This window comes from Gymnoscopelus braueri, assembly GCF_963280865.1.
Source record: "Gymnoscopelus braueri genome assembly, chromosome: 19".
Classification (NCBI taxonomy): domain Eukaryota; kingdom Metazoa; phylum Chordata; class Actinopteri; order Myctophiformes; family Myctophidae; genus Gymnoscopelus; species Gymnoscopelus braueri.
Window position 1 is genome coordinate 16,915,256 of NC_137621.1, and position 18,108 is coordinate 16,933,363.

The following is an 18,108-nucleotide window of genomic DNA, read 5'->3' on the forward strand; positions in this document are numbered from 1 at the left end:
CAACTAAGCATATAGGCGGAGGTGGTGGAAAAAGTACTCAAATGTTTTATTAAAGGAGAATTCCGGACAAATTAAGTGTTATCTTTGATGTCTCGTTACTCACCTACCGACGTAAAAAGTGGCGTTCTTTTTTTCCATAGATTCCCCTGTCGTCATTTTTTAAACCCCCTCCGTTGTCATAATTCCCCTCCGTTTCCAGAACCTGGCAACACGAGTTGCCAGGTTCTGGAAAGAAACAAGCATCCAGTGTTAAATCGTTCGCCATTAACGGTAGCCTCGCAGGAAGTTTCAGCGCATGTTTGACTATCATGAGACTCTACAATGAATCGTAGTAGAGAAAAAAATAACTTTGCATCGGTTATAATAGACGAATTTCCCTAACCCACGCGCTCCCATTATGACAACGGAGGGGGTTTAAAAAATGACGACAGGGGAATCTATGGAAAAAAAGAACGCCACTTTTTACGTCGGTAGGTGAGTAACGAGACATCAAAGATAACAGTTAATTTGTCCGGAATTCTCCTTTAAGTAAAAGTATCAATACTGCAATGTAGAAATGCATTATGCGGAATTTCCCATTTCACAAGTGAATGTATAACATGAATAAAAATCGTTTGAAAATAGTAGATCTACAATGTGTCGCATCACAATGCATTGTGAGCTTTTGTTATTATTATGCTATTTTGTGTGTGCTTATTCAGCCCAATTTCTATTTTGCTTTTATTGTTGTGATAAATGTTTTTTGTGTGTCTATTTAGCTTTTATTGTTATCATTGAGGTTCTTGTGTCTACTTTGCGTTTGTTGGTGGTGATTAATGTTTTAATGCGAATATTTGGGTTTTTATTGTTGTTATTCATGTCTCTTGTGGACCCGGGGTACTTGCAGTCACTAAGGTGACGGCTAATAGGGATCCAAATGAAACAATAAAACTACAAACAGTGTAGGAGCAAAACAACATCCACCACAGAGAATGATGAGGAGAGGATATCCTGCTCCCTCATTAATTCAAAAACCATCTGGTAGTGTCTGTGTGCGAGTGCATGTGCGCGTGTGCATGCGTGCGTGCGTGCATGAGTGTGTGTGCGACTGTGCGTGCGTGCGTTTATCCGTTGGGTTGATGCCCTGGAAGAACTTCACACGGTTTTGAAACGTCTTTTACATATTAAGCCAATTATCTCCAATCGTGTGTGCGCGTGTGCGTGCATGTGGTTTTTCAGAACAGCATTCTGGGAAACGGAGTCTGAGCAATTTGTTAAAAAGGCTGTTTAAATGATGAGTCAGCTATATTTTCACTGCTCTCTTTCTCTCTGCTACTACACAGAGCTCACCGGTTGCTTTATCCATGAACTGCAGCAACTCAAGCCTGATTTATACTTTGTTTCACACCTGCACCGAAAATAGCCTCACAGCGCGTGGCATCACTACGTGTTGTGAGCTTGTAGATCAGCTATTTTCAGTGTGAAACACCCTATTTTTTTTTTACCTTTATTTACCCAGGGTACAGTAGGTATGCTGAATACGAGTGCTCCTTTTCAGTAACGCCCTACACAATCACACAGACACACTCACATTAAAACCTGGGAGCTGACCAGAATACAACCACAGTCTTAGACTGTTGCACACAAAGCAGCTCCACTGGAGTAGTTGGCAGTTCAGTGCCTTGCTCAAGGGCACTTCATGTTGGGGGCAGGGGTGATGTTTCCCGCAGCTCCGGAGGACAGAACCGGGAACCTTTCGGCAACAAGTGTGCTTAAGATATTTTTAAATATATTTTCGCGAACGGAAAGCAGCTTCCGTTCTCGGATTTCAGGTTAGGTGTAGTGTCCAGACTCTATATAGCATTCGGAGACTGTGGAATAGTTGTCTGGCTACGCGAGCCTATCCCTCAGCTGTATACAGACAGAATACGGGTGAGATGCGGATCGTACCCAGTAGCTCATACAGCAGGTTGAGGATGTCCTTCCAGGCGGCGCCCGCCTCCGAGCCGGCACACTCCCCGAAGTGGGCCGCGCTGTTGTACACGCTCAGGCGGTCGATGCAGTTGGACACCAGAGTTAACATGCCCTGTGGAACACAGCAGTACAATGATCACACACACACACACACACACACACACACACACACACACACACACACACACACACACACACACACACACACACACACACACACACACACACACACACACACACACACACACACACACACACACACACACACACACACACACACACACACACGGGGGTTCAAACACTGTTTTTTAAATACACAATATTTAAATACAGCGTTCTCAACCACTGAAATGGTTTGCATGTCACGAGACTGCGCTCGTTATTTCTTGAGCGCGACCCGCGGGTCGAATTATGTGTGAGGCTTCCTTTTTCGGAGGAATGTACAGAAAAACAACAGCGAGCGCATGTCTTACCTTGTACCAGCGTTGCCAGATATTGTGAGAGAAACAAGCAACCCAGTCTATGAAAAGAAGTCCAAGATAAGCGTGGCCAAAGTAGCTTATAATAAGCAGACTTGGCAACACTGCTTTGGCAACACTGCCTTGGACACGGGGACAGTGAGAATCGTGATACGGCTTTTAATCTCGGTACACTGTATCGAACGTCAATTTCGGTACATTTTCAGTACGTATCAAGTATCGCGACACCCTTAATTTATTTATATATATATATATATATATATATATATATATATATATATATATACATACCATATACATATACACACATACATTTTTTATTGTGACTTTTATTGTGAATAGCAGATCTACAAGCCTAAAACGGATCATAAATCATGATGCAACGCAATTGAACGACAAAGTAGGACCTTATTTACCAAAGAAAAATTTACAATAAGTTGAAATAATATGGAGATACAAGGTTTCCACCCGACAGCGACGATATGCTGTGAGAAAGAAACACATCATGTATATGTAAAATATGAGTCAATAAAGTCAACCATCTTCAGTGCAACATGACGCGTCTCTCCCAGAAACCCCACTGTTGGCAGAGTCGAGGGTGATTTATATTGCAGAGAAATATCTATAGTGATCAGGTATGCTAAAAGGAGAGCGCAGAACAGGAAGGTGAAATTGCAGATGATTTATGCTAGCAGGAAAAGTCCTTAGTCAGTTGTCAACCATGACAAATTGACCTTCGAAATGGTAATGAGGGGCCGAGATGGAAAAGCACTATTTTGGGGTACGTTTTCCATATAATGAGATCTGAAAGTAGGCTGACAGATGAATTATTGAAATATTAAAGTGACCTGATGTGCAAGAGATGGCAAAGCTAGCCAGTGGTGGAAAGGTACTAACATGTTTTACTTAAGTAAAAGTATCAATACTGCAATGTACACATACTCTGTAAACAACAAGTCGGGAATTAAAAATGTACTTGAGTAAAAGTACAAAAGTATGGGTATCAATACCTCAAAGTTTTACTTAAATACAGTACTAATGTAAAGTAAATGTACTTAGTTACTTTAGCATAGGGTGGGCCAGTGTCAATTATGTAAACATGTACATATTCTATTTACATGTATTTATGTGAATCTAATCGCTGCTTGAGGACCTGGCGACATAAGGGGGATAATGATGTTTGTTTGAGTCTAGGGGAGCCTGGTGTTTAGAGTTTGGCGTCAGAGGCACCCGGAGAGGTGGTTGACATTTTAGAAGTGATGAGAGTAATTTAGCATTGAGAGGCTCGAGCCCGATTCATGCTTCACTGCGCCGACGGTGTCTCGCGCCCGAAGAATAGCCGACCTACAAGCCCACAACGCACCGGATCCGCATAAATTAGGCGTTGTATCCCCAAAACTGCTGACGCCTTGGATGTGTTATTGAAACGCAGTGCAAAGAACTTCTGATCTGGCATTTACACCGTACCTTGGCAACGTTAGCCCTGAATCTGCCCCACGCACATACTTATGGACACTTACTAAAATTACCTCTCTGTTGCAGTTGGAACCCCTGACTCCAGGGCTTCTATTATCAAGCCCTGGACAGCAGCTCTGAGGTCAGGTGTTATTACAATAAACGGGCCACGTCGCTTCCACATTTTTTTTTACTTGAGAAAAAGTACTGATGGGTACAATGTAGAAATAATGTGTCCTGTATTCAATTTTGTTTACTTAAAGGGATGGCATTCCTAAGGCAATAATGTGATGACCAGCGGAGTAGAAGACTCGATGGAGACTCTTTGAGTCTCCCACCGGAAACTCTGCCGTTCATTAAATTATTGGCTTAGGAATGCGACAAAAACAAAAACAAAATTGGGGGTGAAGTATCCCTTTAAGTAAAACTATTAAGTAAAAGTATTGACATCACAAAATACATAAAAGTAAGTAAAAGTATGCATGCCTTTTTTAATTTATTTTTATCTCAAAATGTATCAAAATCTTTTCAAAATGTTTTCTAATAGCCAAAGTAAGTAACAGGGCTTGAGTGGTTAATGTAATATTAATCTACCGTAAATTTCGGACTATAAGCCGTGACTTTTTCCCCATTTTTCGACCCTGCGGCTTATATAACGGTGCGGCTTATCTATGGATTTTTACAGCTAACGGCCACTAGGGGACCTCCTAAATCTATGGATTTTACACCTGCGGCTTATAGTCCAGTGCGGCTTATATATGTACAAATCATTCAATTTAGCTGCTGCGGCTTATACTCAGGTGCGGCTTATAGTGCGAAAATTACGGTAAATCTTCAAAGTAACTTGTTACTAAAGCTTTCAAATAATTGTAGTCGGGTAAAAAAGTGCAGTATTTGCCTTGAGGAGTAGAAATACCTCAAACTTAAAGTGACACTGTGTAACTTTTCTTCAATGAATAAAATGTAATTTTGTGTCATTTTAGACCTCAGCGTTGGCTATTCAAAAATAGCAGATATACAGATATACAAGTACGAGCTCGTATCTCGTAATAAAACTGATTCTGATTCTGATTCTGATTCTGTATCTCTGCTATTTTTGAACATTTTTGAAAATCTTTAAAGTGTTTGAAAAACCTTGAATGATTTTGAATGACGAAAAAGTTTGAGAAGGCATTTGTAGAATCGGCCTCAGGTCTTCAGTACAATACTTGAGTAAATGCACTTAGTTTACTTTCCACCATTGGGAGAGAAATAAAACTCACTTCTTGTTTGAAGAGGTTCTGGCGGTTTTTGAGCGAACGCAGCTTGATCTGCTTCTCCTCGTGCTCCAGCTCGTCGTCCGGGAGCCTGAAGTAGGTGATGAGGTCATTGAGGGTCTGCAGAACCTCCTCGATAGGCAGCGCCAAGAACGCTCTGTTCTTCACCCCGAGAGAGTCCAGGTCCCTGGAGGACAGAGAGAGAGACACAAGCCTGGCACAATTAGTACATAATCGCCTAATCACAATTATTTGAGATAATTGCAATAATCCTTTGGCATAATCGTCATAATCGTTTCCACGTTGAACAATGGAATGGACATTTTCAAAAATAGTAATCTACAAGCTCAAAATGCGTCGCATTGCGACACGTTTGGAGCGATCCAAAGAAAGATTTGGTGAGGGTTAGGGTTAGGGTTAGGGTTAGGGTTAGGGTTATTAACCCAATCTTCATTAATTGTCAAGTCAATTTTATTTATAAAGCACATTTAAAAACAACCAAAGGCCGACCAAAGTGCTGTACATCAGGGTTAAAAACCACACAAAAAGCATCAAATACATATACATACAACTGCAAGCAAAAAATACACAAAACAAAAACAAAACAAGAAGATCAACAATATATACAAAAAAGCAATAATACAAAAATCATAGCAAAAAGGCAAGTAGCTAAGGGAGCATAAAGGAAAAATGTGGGAGCACGTAGACAGGTGTCCAACAATTTCTCCGTGGCATGGGTCCTAGTTAAAAGGCCTGGGAGAACAGGTACGTTTTTAATCTGTTTTTAAAAATGTCCAACGAGGGTGCAGCCCTTATAGATGGCGGTAGGCTGTTCCACAGTTTTGGGGCAGCAGCTGAAAACGCACGGTCACCTTTTGACCTCAGGCGGGTGTGTGGGACCTTGAGGAGCCCTTGATCCGCTGATCTAAGTGGCCTAGTTGTGAGGATTTGGAATAAATACCGGTAGTTGTGGTGGTTGTCATAGTTAACTAAAACTAATGAGATAAACTAGCAGCTAGTTAAACTTTTTAGTTAACTGAAATAAACATAAAATGAGGCTTTACAAAAAGAAAAAAACGATAAACTAACTCAGACTGTTTTGTGTGTCTACAAAACTAACTAAAACAAACTATTTTATGGATGAAGTATTGTTTTAGTCAATACTTCATCCATAAAATATTTTGAATGGATATGAAATCTGATCAACCAATACTTTTAGTTGTGCCCGTTTTAAGCCCTGTTGTAAAAAAAAAAAAAAAATCAGATAAAAAATCAGATATTTTAAAAATTTTTCAGAGACTTGACTTTTTCAAAAACGAAAAACTACACTAGCAAACCCACTTTAAAGGTTTAATGACATTCACTTTTACACCACATTCAAAGTCTTTGTCCTGGTCCTTCAAAAGTGTACAAAAAGTTTTAAGTGAAAATTCCATTCCAGTGATCCATGGCAGGTGTTTTTCTCTCACATTTCTAAAGCCTTTTCAACTGCAATGAAAAAAGAAATCTTTGCCTGCGGGTGTCGCTGGTGAGGGATTTTGCCTGTCAATCATCGCCTCTGCTCCGCCCCCCACCAAAGGAAAGGATAGGGGAGGGGAGGGGCGAGGAGGAGAGTGGGCGGGATTAATCGACTGTGACCTCACTGTCGAAGGGCCAAGCTCAGATTACTTTTCAGCCTAATTATTCAGAAAACCCCAGACCACAGAAAATCCACTGAATGTTCTAAGTTCAGGTTTTTTGGGTGTAATTGAGGTCATAAAACCCCAAATAAAACATTGAAAATAAAAAAAGTGAAAATGAATGTCATGATACCTTTAAAAACGAACTAAAACTGCAAACTGCTAAAATGCACGCACACAGACGCAAAGGGAAAGAGAAAGAGATAAAGCATGCGGCAGGGCAATCTGGTGGTTGTGTGTGAAAGCTTTTTATCAGCTAAAGGTCAAACGCTGGATCTGAAAGCAGCCAGAGAGTGTCTGCTCACATTTATGTGACACTGAGTTGCTCTTTATAAGATCCTCCAGAAGAAATAAATTCAACCAAGACAACCCGACTAAAGTGGACTTTGAGAGGCAGAGGAACAATGATAAAAACATTGAGCAAATATGTAATGCAGTTGGGGGGGCAGAGATCCACACCAATTAAGATTCAAGCTACGTGCCGGTGTCGAGCGTCGCATGGCATTGTAGATCAGCTAGTTTCAATGCCACACGCTGCGGCACGCATCTGAGTATAAATCACCCTTTATTCCTCCTTGCATGTCAAACAAGGGTTCTACGAAAGCCCAATGCAAACAACCCAAAAGCCTTAATGTTTCTCTCTCTCTCTCCCCCTCCCCCCTCTGGTTCCTGCTCTGGGGTCTCCATCCACCAATCACACACACTTATGCTGCATTCACACTGGAAGCTAAAAAAAAAAAAAAATACAAAGCATTCATAACATACAACGCGTTCAACGATGTCAATTGAGCGTGTGTCACAGTGGTGGAGAAGTACTCTGTTACAAGTAAAAGTCCCGAATTAAAAATTGACTTGAGTAAAAGTACAAAAGTATTGGTATCAAAATGTACTTAAAGTACCAAAAGTAAAAGTACTAAAATGTTTGAAAATTAGCCTAGGTATAAAATAGGGCTAAAGTGGTTAATGTATGTTTCATAATGTAATAATTTATATTTGCAAAGTAACTAGTAACTAAAGTTTTCAAATAATTGTAGTGGAGTAAAAGTACAATATTTGCCTCTGAGATGTAGTGGAGTACTACATATACTCCAGTAAAGTAAAAAATCCTCAAAAGTGTACTTAAGTACAGTACTTAAGTAAATGTACTTAGTTACTTTACACCACTGGCAGTACATTTGTATCCTCCATCACGAGCAGGAATTGTGTGGAGAGAGAAGGTGAATGAAATGGTTAAAGAGAGACAGATACTTAATTAAACCCTGTTCACACTTACTGGGAATGCTGCCAATTTACTGGTATATTTCATTCTGGCTCAACAGGAACTGTTATGCACATCCATATAAGCACTGGTGCAGGACAAACAATTAACAGTGAAAAATACAATAAAATGAGTCCGCACAACAGCTGCTGCTGCTCCGGAAAATGTAATGTGAAGCAGCAGCTGTTGTGCGGACTCGTGTTTAACTCTGGCGTCATGTGTGAACATGTTGAATGGCGTCATTCAGTGATATAATATAACGTCACGCTACCCACAAGAATGTCTGCATTATCATCAGCACGTAAGTGTGAACGTAGATTTCTAGACAACCGCTGCTCTGACTGAGATATGCTGGACGCACGCACGCACACACACACGCACACGCACACGCACACGCAGACACACAGATTCTGTGCATTTATAGATAGAGGGAGGAATAAATCTCTCTCGTTGACGGCTCCCCCGCCGATGTTCTTAACCCATTAAGACCTGAGAAGATTCTAGAAATGTCTTCTAAATCCTAACAATTTTTTGGGAAAAAAAAACATTTTTTTTTTCCTCGATTTTTCAAAAATAGCAGATATACAAGCTCGTAGCGCGGCACTCGGTGCCGCGCTATGAGCTTGTATATCTGCTATTTTTGAATAGCCAAAGAAATCTAAAGTGACACAGATGCGTTCCAGGTATCAATGGGTTAATCATTAACTTTTCACAATTCTCCTCCCACTTGTATTCACAGAGGCAATGAAACAGCAGTAAATAGACTGAGACTATGAGCTAGAATATGGACCCGAGGAGAGGTTACGACGATGACAACACAACACTTAGTCGTCGTCGTCGTCCCCCCCCCCCCTCAACGTTCATCCAGGCTGAAACGCTGCTTCCGCTGGCTGGATAAAAATAGCTGTCCTGACATGAACGGGGTGACAGGGGGGCACGTGTGCATAATATTCACATAATCACAAACGCCTCACGAGAACAGTGAGGCGTTGGATGACTGCAAACGTGAGGACTGAGGACCATAGGAGCATCAACAAATCTGCGCTGCGATTTCCCACTCATGCTCCTATCGATTAAAAAAATATACATTTTCCAAAAATGTGTCAAATTTGTTCAAAAACATTAAAAAGGTTCATGTTTTCCAAAATAGCCAGTTCAAATGTAAAAAAATCATAAAATGTTTTCCAAATGGGAGAGGGAACAGTGTGTGTGTCGGTCTGTGCTGCGCTAGAGGCGCTTGAGGCTGAACCGGCACCGCCGTGTACGAGAACAGTGAGGCGTTGGGTGACTGCAAACGTGAGGACTGAGGTGTGGGACGATTTTGTCAAGATTGACGATAAAGCAGCGCAATGCAATTCTCGGACCAGAATACACCGTGCCCTGTCGCCAAAGAATGACAGTGCGACGAGAGAGAACGTATGCTAAGGTAACCGGAACGCTCGCCCCAAAACACACTCGCCCACATTGTTTTCCGCAGACCACTCGCCATATGCAACCAATGTTTTAACAACTTTCAACCTGGCGTCCCTATTCTGGATGAAAATATTCAAAAGTATTTTTTATTTTTTTGTCGAACACATGGATGACTAGTAGGTCAGTCTCTTCTTAGACCAGCGTGCTTTGCAAGCTGGTAAAGATTCCTGATCCACAAGCAACGGTGGTGAACTTTTAGATCAGCTTTTCTTTTTTTTCTTTTTTTTCTTTCACTTCACCATGAAACCTTGCCATTGTGATGACCGGCGGGCAGAAAAGATCACCGATTTGACAGCCAAGATGATAGCCAAAGACGCCCATTAGCGCTGTCAAGGGGAAAGGCTTCCGTGACCTAATGGCAGATCCAGAATACACTGTGCCCTGTCGCCAAACAATGACAGCGCCACGAGAGAGAACGTATGCTAAGGTAACCGTAACGCTCGCCTCAAAACACACTCGCCCACATTGTTTGTTTCCGCAGACCACCCGCAGACCACTCACTCACTCCGTGACCTGATGGCATTTCTCGGACCAGAATACACCGTCTTCGACCAGATCCACAAGCAACGGTGATGGACTTTTAGATAAGCTTTTTTTACATTTTCTATTTTGGAAAAACTCAAATATATGTAATTGATTAGAATTGTTTTTGGCACTTTTTGATAAAATATTGTGGGCTAGGATTCTCCGGGATCAGCAGGGGATTTCTCTGCAGACCGTGTGGGCAGCTGGAGAGTGTGCAGAGCCTGCTGATGTCTAACGCTTGCATGCACTATGTATGGAAACATGCTGTAGGTTATTTTTGGAATCTGCACAACATTATTGTAATGACCATTGGCACGCAGGCAAGTTTTTCTCTATAAAAACACCTTGGTTTGTGTCAGTAAGACACACAAAAACTACAAGTCACTCACATCTCAGTCACAGAGGGGAGGGGGCGCTCCTTTCGACCACCCCAAGCCCTCACGCCGTCTCCCCATATCAAATAAATGATTAAACTAGAAAAAGTGCTTTGGATGTGAAGAGATGTTCAGAATTCACCAATGAGAATGGAATATGAAAAATCGGACAGAACCGTCTTGATCACTTGACTATAGAGATAATGTGAACCGATTTGCATGATGTTTGGACAAAAAGGTTTTTCCTTGGCCTCTCGGGAGTGTGCGTGCAAGGTTTCACGCTGATTGGTGCAGTTATAGGTAAAAACGCCTGTTATAGCGCCACCATGAAGCTGATATGAAAAAAAGTGGCATTTCTTCCTCGTCCTAGTGGGAATGTGTGTGCAAAATTTCACGGTAATCGCACGCCACATTCATGATTTGAGGCATTTTGTTCCAAACGGAACACTCCTGTGAACTTTGGAAGCCAATGTTAGGATGGAATATGAAAAATCAGACGGATGTGTCTTGATCACATGACCTTGCCCAAAATTGTTACAAAAGAGACACTTTGAGTGTTTCTCTTTGTTGGTTCTCTGATGATGATGGTGACGATCGGTAAAAGCATGTGTATGAGTGTATGAACAGTGTGCGCCCGGCGCGTACCTGATGAATCTGCTGAAGAGGCGCGTGGTGTTGCGGATGATGCGGGCCGCACGGGACTCCTCGTGCTGACAGCGCTGCAGGGTCAGCCCGTCGTCCATGTGACCTTCTGAGTGCAGACAGGCCTGGTCGGAGACGGACAGGGGACAGAGAGAGAGAGGACAAGATGGGGGGGGACAAAGGACAGAGAGAGAGAGGATAAGATGGGGGGGACAGGGGACAGAGAGAGAGGATAAGATGGGGGGGAAAAGGGTGCAAGAAAGATAGAGATCCAGACAGAGAGAGAAGGAGAAAGAAGGGGGGAAGAGATACAGCGAGAGAAAAGTAGAGAGAGAGAGAGCCATTGGTATGAGAGATTGCAACGTAGTCATGACCCTGATGTATTAAGGCATTGGTTATCAAACAGCTTAACTTCAAGGACCCCCAGTTTAGTATACCAGGCCACGGACGGACCCCCATAACTCCTAACATCCTAACTATCAGACATTTAGCTGAGGACCCCCTGGAACCCTCTCAAGGACCCTTGGGGGTCCCCCAGTCCCCACTTTGAGAACCACTGTATTAATGTGATGTGTGGCAGTGTCGCACAGCGAAAATAGCCGATCTACAAGATGGCAGTGTGATATCGGTAGGCCTAATGACGTGCAACCAAGTTTTAATTGGGCACTCGTACTCAGAGAGCAGATTAATAATAATAAACTTTATTCGTACAGCACTTTCCTAAAAAGGTTACAAAGTGTTTTACAAAAAAAACTATAAACATTACAGCAGCATAACAATAAAGATACGAAAAATAGTAAAAGTAAAAAATCCAGACATAAAATAAACATCAAATAACAGAAGACACAAAAAGGCATAAAATGTGATAAGCACATATGAAGCAGCCACTAAATAAACAGGATGAAAAGGCCTGGGCATAAAAGTAGGTCTTCAGAAGTGAGTAGAAGGAAGACGCTGACTTTGCAAGCCTCAGATTTTAAAATCTGCTCACCCCTCGTACTTTTGCAAGGGGGGTGACACTCTGACTCATGTTCATGTGCTTAATCCCGGGAGGAATACATATTTTTTTACACACACACACAAGTACAAGTACAGACACAAAGTACAGACACGCACACAGTGCTTATAGACATGCAAATGCGGAGAGAGAGGTGGTGGTGTGATGGGCTGCCACTTAGTGACACTCTGGAGCAATTATTGAAATGTTTCCCAAACAATGATTTGGGGTTATATGAGTCGTGAGTAAATATCTTCTTTTTTTTTTTTCATTCCTAAAATGTTATCCTGCCAAATAGATTTTCAGGAAGAAAAAAAAAAAGAATTATGAATTATTCATAACCTATTTTTCTTTTTAACGTTTGGCTCCCGGGGAGACGGGACACTCAAGCTGAACATTTTGAGAACCTCCAAAGTTAGGGTACCCAATAAGCAGTTATAGGGCGCTCAACAGGAGGTGACCCCGGCAACCCATCCTCCTGCGACCAGTCCCCCTCTCCGTACTGTACTGTGGTCCGTCCTGGACCGGACCCAGCCACCCTCCGGTCCCCAACTGGCTCAGTAGCGTTGATTTTGACAGCAAAATGTTATTTAGTTTTAGTCGTAGTCTTTTGAATCAAATTCCATTTACCGTAATTTTCGCACTATAAGCCGCACCTGAATATAAGCCGCACCTGAATATAAGCCGCAGCAGCTAAATTGAATGATTTGTACATATATAAGCCGCACTGTACTATAAGCCGCGGGTGTAAAATCCATAGATTTAGGAGGTCCCCTAGTGGCCGTTAGCTGTAAAAATCAATAGATAAGCCGCACCGTTATATAAGCCGCAGGGTCAAAAAATTGGAAAAAAGTTGCGGCTTATAGTCCGAAATTTACGGTAGTTTTAGTCATATTTTAATCATCTGAAATGTTTTACTCTTAGTCTAGTTTTAGTCGACTAAATATCATAAGATTATAGTCGACTAAATCTACAGTTGATTTAGTTGACTAAAATGTGTTTTGGCGGTGCCTTGATGGCGTCGTAATGGCAGATTTTTACACTTGGTTGCGTACTGAAAATAGCCGATCTACAAGCTCACAACGCGTCGCAGCGCGACGCGTTGTGAGCTTGTAGATCGGCTATTTTCGGAGCGCAACACCTGAGCGCAACCATGCATAAAATGACTTGTCTTTTAGTTCTACTGCATCTGGTCTCCATTAGTCCCTCAACAATATTTCAGTGTAGCTTTTATTTGTTGACGAAATTGTCAATATATTTAGTCTTAGTCTTAGTCATCATAGCTTAGTTTTTATTTAGTTTTTATTACTTTTTGTCAGCGAAAAAAGGTAGTCGACGAACATTTTCCGACAGACGCTCAGTCTGCTGGGACCGCTGCCCTCCAAGAAGGGGACAAACGACGCGACACAGAGAATGTCCCCAGTCATTATTGCGGGGCCATGTGGATGGAACACAGGTGCCGACACTACAGGGCTATTATGTGGCCGTGTTTACACGGGGCAGAGACTGTCATTGTCACACACACACACACACGCTCCTGTCTACTCTGTCAACACAGCCAAGAGGGCCGGCCGGGGTTATATTTAGTCAGAGGGGGGGGGTAGACGAGCTGACACACACAGACACCGTCCCCTCGCCCTTATCACAAAAACAATCATCTGCTCATAGGTAGGAATGCTTATTTATTAGTTCTGTGGCGTGTGTGCGTGCGCGTACTCGTAATGCTAAACCAGTGAGGGCCAAATGTCCCCATTGTGAGGCATTGTGCGAGGACAATTTTCCTGGTCCTCGAAAGAGAGGGGCCAAACGACAATTAGGAAGAGATTCTGATTGGTGTAGGCATGGTAGGTTTAGACCCTCCAGAAAAACGCGGGCAAAAATCCTTGATTATGCGGGCTAAAACTCTATGAAATTTGCGATGAAATATGCAGGGTTTTTTGCAATTTTATGCAGTGAAATTGCGGAAAGTTGTGAAATATGCGGCAATATGCGAAATATTGAAATTGCGAAATATGTGAAAAGTTGCGAAATATGCGACGCGAAGCACATATTATGCGATGCGATGCACATATTATGCAATGCGGCCTTTTTGAAAAAATATTACCCCCGCATAATTATGCGCCATTTTGCTGATTATGCTGTAAATTATGCGATCGCATAATCGCATTTTTCTGGAGGGTCAATTGGGGTTGGAGTTATGCCATATTTATACTGAGCTGGTGGTGTCGCACTCCAAAAATAGCCGAGCTATAACAATAGATCTGTGGGTTTACTGATAGTGTTCAAAATAGCAACAAAAAAAAAGTGGAAAAAAAACATGTTGATGTCCTCCCAACTATAGTAATACAAAGTGTGTGTGTAAGTACTGTACATGTATGTTTTGTTTTTTTCCTCTCACCCGTCTCTTGAGAGGTCCCAGGCGGGCCGATTTGACATCAGGCGCCTGGTAGGACAGCCAGAGGCCCGTGGCGACGTGCATGACGAAACAGAGCGAGTCGCCGTACTTAATCTCTGCCACGCCCATCCCCTCCATGTCCCGCTTGGGGCTCTGCTCCAACTTCTCCTGCAGGGGGGAGGGGGGGGGGGGGTGAATGAATGTGTCATTATGTAAACAACAACAACAACAACAACAACAACAACACAGCTGCCTGAACATTACTTACAACCTTTGTGAAACTTCCTGTGTGGATCCTCCGCCTTGTTCTGGGAAAGCGATGAAACTATCCCAGCTTTTAGTTATAGCTGACAAGATAGTCTACAAGAAAATGTCTACACCAGCGATTCCCAAAAAGTGGGGTGGGCCCACAGTGGGGTGGGCTTAGAATACTGTTGGGGTTTAGAAGACATTTGTAGAATCGGCTTCAGGTCTTAATGGGTTAATCCCGTGTACAACGCACTGACTTGTCTTTTTTGTGTGTTTTTTCTTGCACCTTAACTAACGTCCATATACATCATGCACAGTATACATCTGCTGCATAACTAAGTACATTTACCTAAGTACTGTACTTAAGTACAATTTTGAGGTACTTTTACTTTACAGGAGTATTTCCAATTGTCTATACTTTTACTTCTACTCCACTACATCTCAGAGGCAAATGTTTTACTTTTACTCCACTACAATTATTTGAAAACTTTAGTTACTAGTTACTTTTCAGATATAAATGATTACATTATAAAACATACATTAACCACTTTAGCCATATTTTATACCTAGGCTATTTGAAAATAGCAGATCTACAAGCTCACAACGCGTCGCATCGCGACGCGTTGTGAGCTTGTAGATCTGCTATTTTCAAACATTTTAGTACTTTTACTTTTGGCAATTAAAAGTGCATTTTGCTACCAATACTTTTGTACTTTTACTCAAGTAAATTTTTAATTCCGGACTTTTACTTGTAACGGAGTACTTCTACATTGCAGTATTGATACTTTTACTTAAGTAAAACATTTGAGTACCTTTTCCACCACTGGCAGGTATGCTGCAGATTGAAATGTAATTGAATTGCAATTGATCCAGAGACATTGGGTCACTAATTAGCTCACAGTCACTGGCCATATCTAAAAACTACATGACATTGTTCAGGGTCAAAACGGTCAACAGTCACTTGCGAAGCGAGTCGATTTTGTCAAAGTGTGCGATTTGAGCTAAATGAACCTTTCATGGCATAGCTTTCATGGGTCCAATAATGCATGAAATGTTCGCCGTCCTTGAAGAAAGGGTGATTTTTGCAGTGTAAGGAGAGAGAGCGTGGGTGGTTATTCTTTCAGGGTTTAGATGGGATTCTCTGTAGTCTCTTTCCACTGGCGTTTAGTAAAAAGGAGAGCGCTTGATCTCTTCAAAATGAGGTCACCTTGAGGAGCAGTGTGTGTGTGTGTGTGTGTGTGTGTGTGTGTGTGTGTGTGTGTGTGTGTGTGTGTGTGTGTGTGTGTGTGTGTGTGTGTGTGTGTGTGTGTGTGTGTGTGTGTGTGTGTGTGTGTGTGTGTGTGTGTGTGTGTGTGTGTGTGTGTGTAATTGTGAGGGCCATAGTATCATTTGAGAAGTATACATTGTGAAGAAAACATTTCTGGGCCTCACAAAATAGATAGCTGTTTTATCGTTAAGTCAGTTTTGTTCCCAATATATCTATCAACACATCTGCCAAATTTGGCGCTTCTATCACAAAATGAACGATAGGTTAGCTATGCCGCCCCACCAATTAGCTTGGATTCCCCATTGACGATGTCACGGGTAGGCAGGTTTCTGAACTGTCCACAGCCGTCCTCTGAGACACAGACGGGGTAGACAAAAATGGTACCATATATTATAATGACCATTAGTGAGGACCAGCTATATGAAGATATGTTGAAAATGGGTGAAGTCGTCCTTTAACACATTGTGTGTTAAAAACGGTCCGGACCGTTTTTGAGAAGCTATGCGTTATGTGCCATAAACCGTCCGGACCGTTTTTGGCCCATTTTTCTTTTTATGTATTTTTCCCACGTGGGGGGCGCTCTAACGAAACTTTGGGATCATCCAAGGAGTCTCTAAGAAGGAGAGGCCGGATCCATGTAAAAAAATGCTTCCGTTCGTCCGCTCCAATTGTTAACTCCTTGACTAAAAGCTTAATATCTCCATTTCTTTTTAACGTGGTGGAAGTAAGCCGTTTTCGATCCGGCGATCACTCTGCAATGGAGGATCGCGTTAGAAATATTATTGTTCCAGGCGTTAGTCGGGAGCCTCCGCCGTCTCGCACGCACGCTTTGTTTACATGCACATCCGCGTCGGGGCTTCTACAGCACGAAACATATCAGCGTAGGTGGATGGAAGATATGCTGGCACTGAACGTACCCTATTTTAATAAACCTCTGGCACGCGATGTGTTAACACATTTAGACTGGGAAAGCGTCGGTGTCATTTTTAGATTCCTTTGGCTATTCAAAAATAGCAGATATAAAAGCTCATAGCGCGGCACCGAGTGCCGCGCTATGAGCTTGTAGATCTGCTATTTTTGAAAAAACTGTTGAGCATGTCCTCACAAGTATAGTAATACGATGGAATGTTTGATCTCTTGAAAATGAGGTCACCTTGAGGAGCTGTGTGCGCGTGTGCGTGTGCGTGTGCGCGTGTGCGTGTCCTCACCTTGGAGGCTCTGAAGCAGAATGCAGTGGAGGAGGTGTCAGACTTCTCCCGGTCCAGCAGCACCACCCCTCTGTCCTCGGTCAGCGCCAGGTAGTGACCGGTGGTCAGGTGACGCAGGCGGAAGGGCTGACCCCAACGAATGTGACTCCCACACCAGCTGTCAGGGGCAACATGCACGCACGCACACACACACACACACACACACACACACACACACATTCACAGAGACACACGCATGCACAGGCTCAGACGCACACGTGCACATTAACAGACACACACACACACACACACACACACACACACACACATACAGTACACAGACACACACGGAGACACACAAACACACACACACACACACACAGAGACACACACACACACACACACACACACACACACACACACACACACACACACGGAGACAAGGTTAAATTCCATAAGCCCTGGAAGCCTAATTATGTCCTAATTAGTTAATGCAAACATCGCTGCCAGCTGTTAATTAGCTACCATGTCGTGCGGCTGTGTAGAATAATTACCAAATAGCTTAAAAACATTCGACTAATTGTGCACTTTATGTCTATTTGCTAATTCCCCTGTTGGGTAAAAATAAAGATCCCACGTTCGACAGACAGAGCAACGATCGCTGCAGCCCTGTGAGGAAGAGGAGGATGCACAGGAAACATCTGTATAAACAGCCCTGTGAGGAAGAGGAGGATGCACTGGAAACATCTGTATAAACAGTCCTGTGAGGAAGAGGAGGATGCACTGAAAACATCTGTAAACAGTCCTGTGAGGAAGAGGAGGATGCACTGGAAACATCTGTAAACAACAGCCCTGTGAGGAAGAGGAGGATGCACTGAAACATCTGTAAACAGTCCTGTGAGGAAGAGGAGGATGCACT

At 42.6% G+C, this 18,108-nt stretch overlaps 1 protein-coding gene across 1 annotated transcript in view; it reads right to left on the bottom strand.

Moving 5' to 3' along the window:
* Window positions 1-18,108, bottom strand: part of LOC308074684 (ryanodine receptor 3) — a gene marked incomplete at its 5' end in the record, with an annotated part of 322,999 nt that overhangs the window by 195,194 nt on the left and 109,697 nt on the right. The window contains 5 exon segments of the mRNA XM_080414190.1: window positions 1,930-2,065; window positions 5,150-5,330; window positions 11,098-11,219; window positions 14,490-14,654; window positions 17,211-17,367. Coding sequence (XP_080270316.1) covers window positions 1,930-2,065; window positions 5,150-5,330; window positions 11,098-11,219; window positions 14,490-14,654; window positions 17,211-17,367 — 761 coding nt within the window.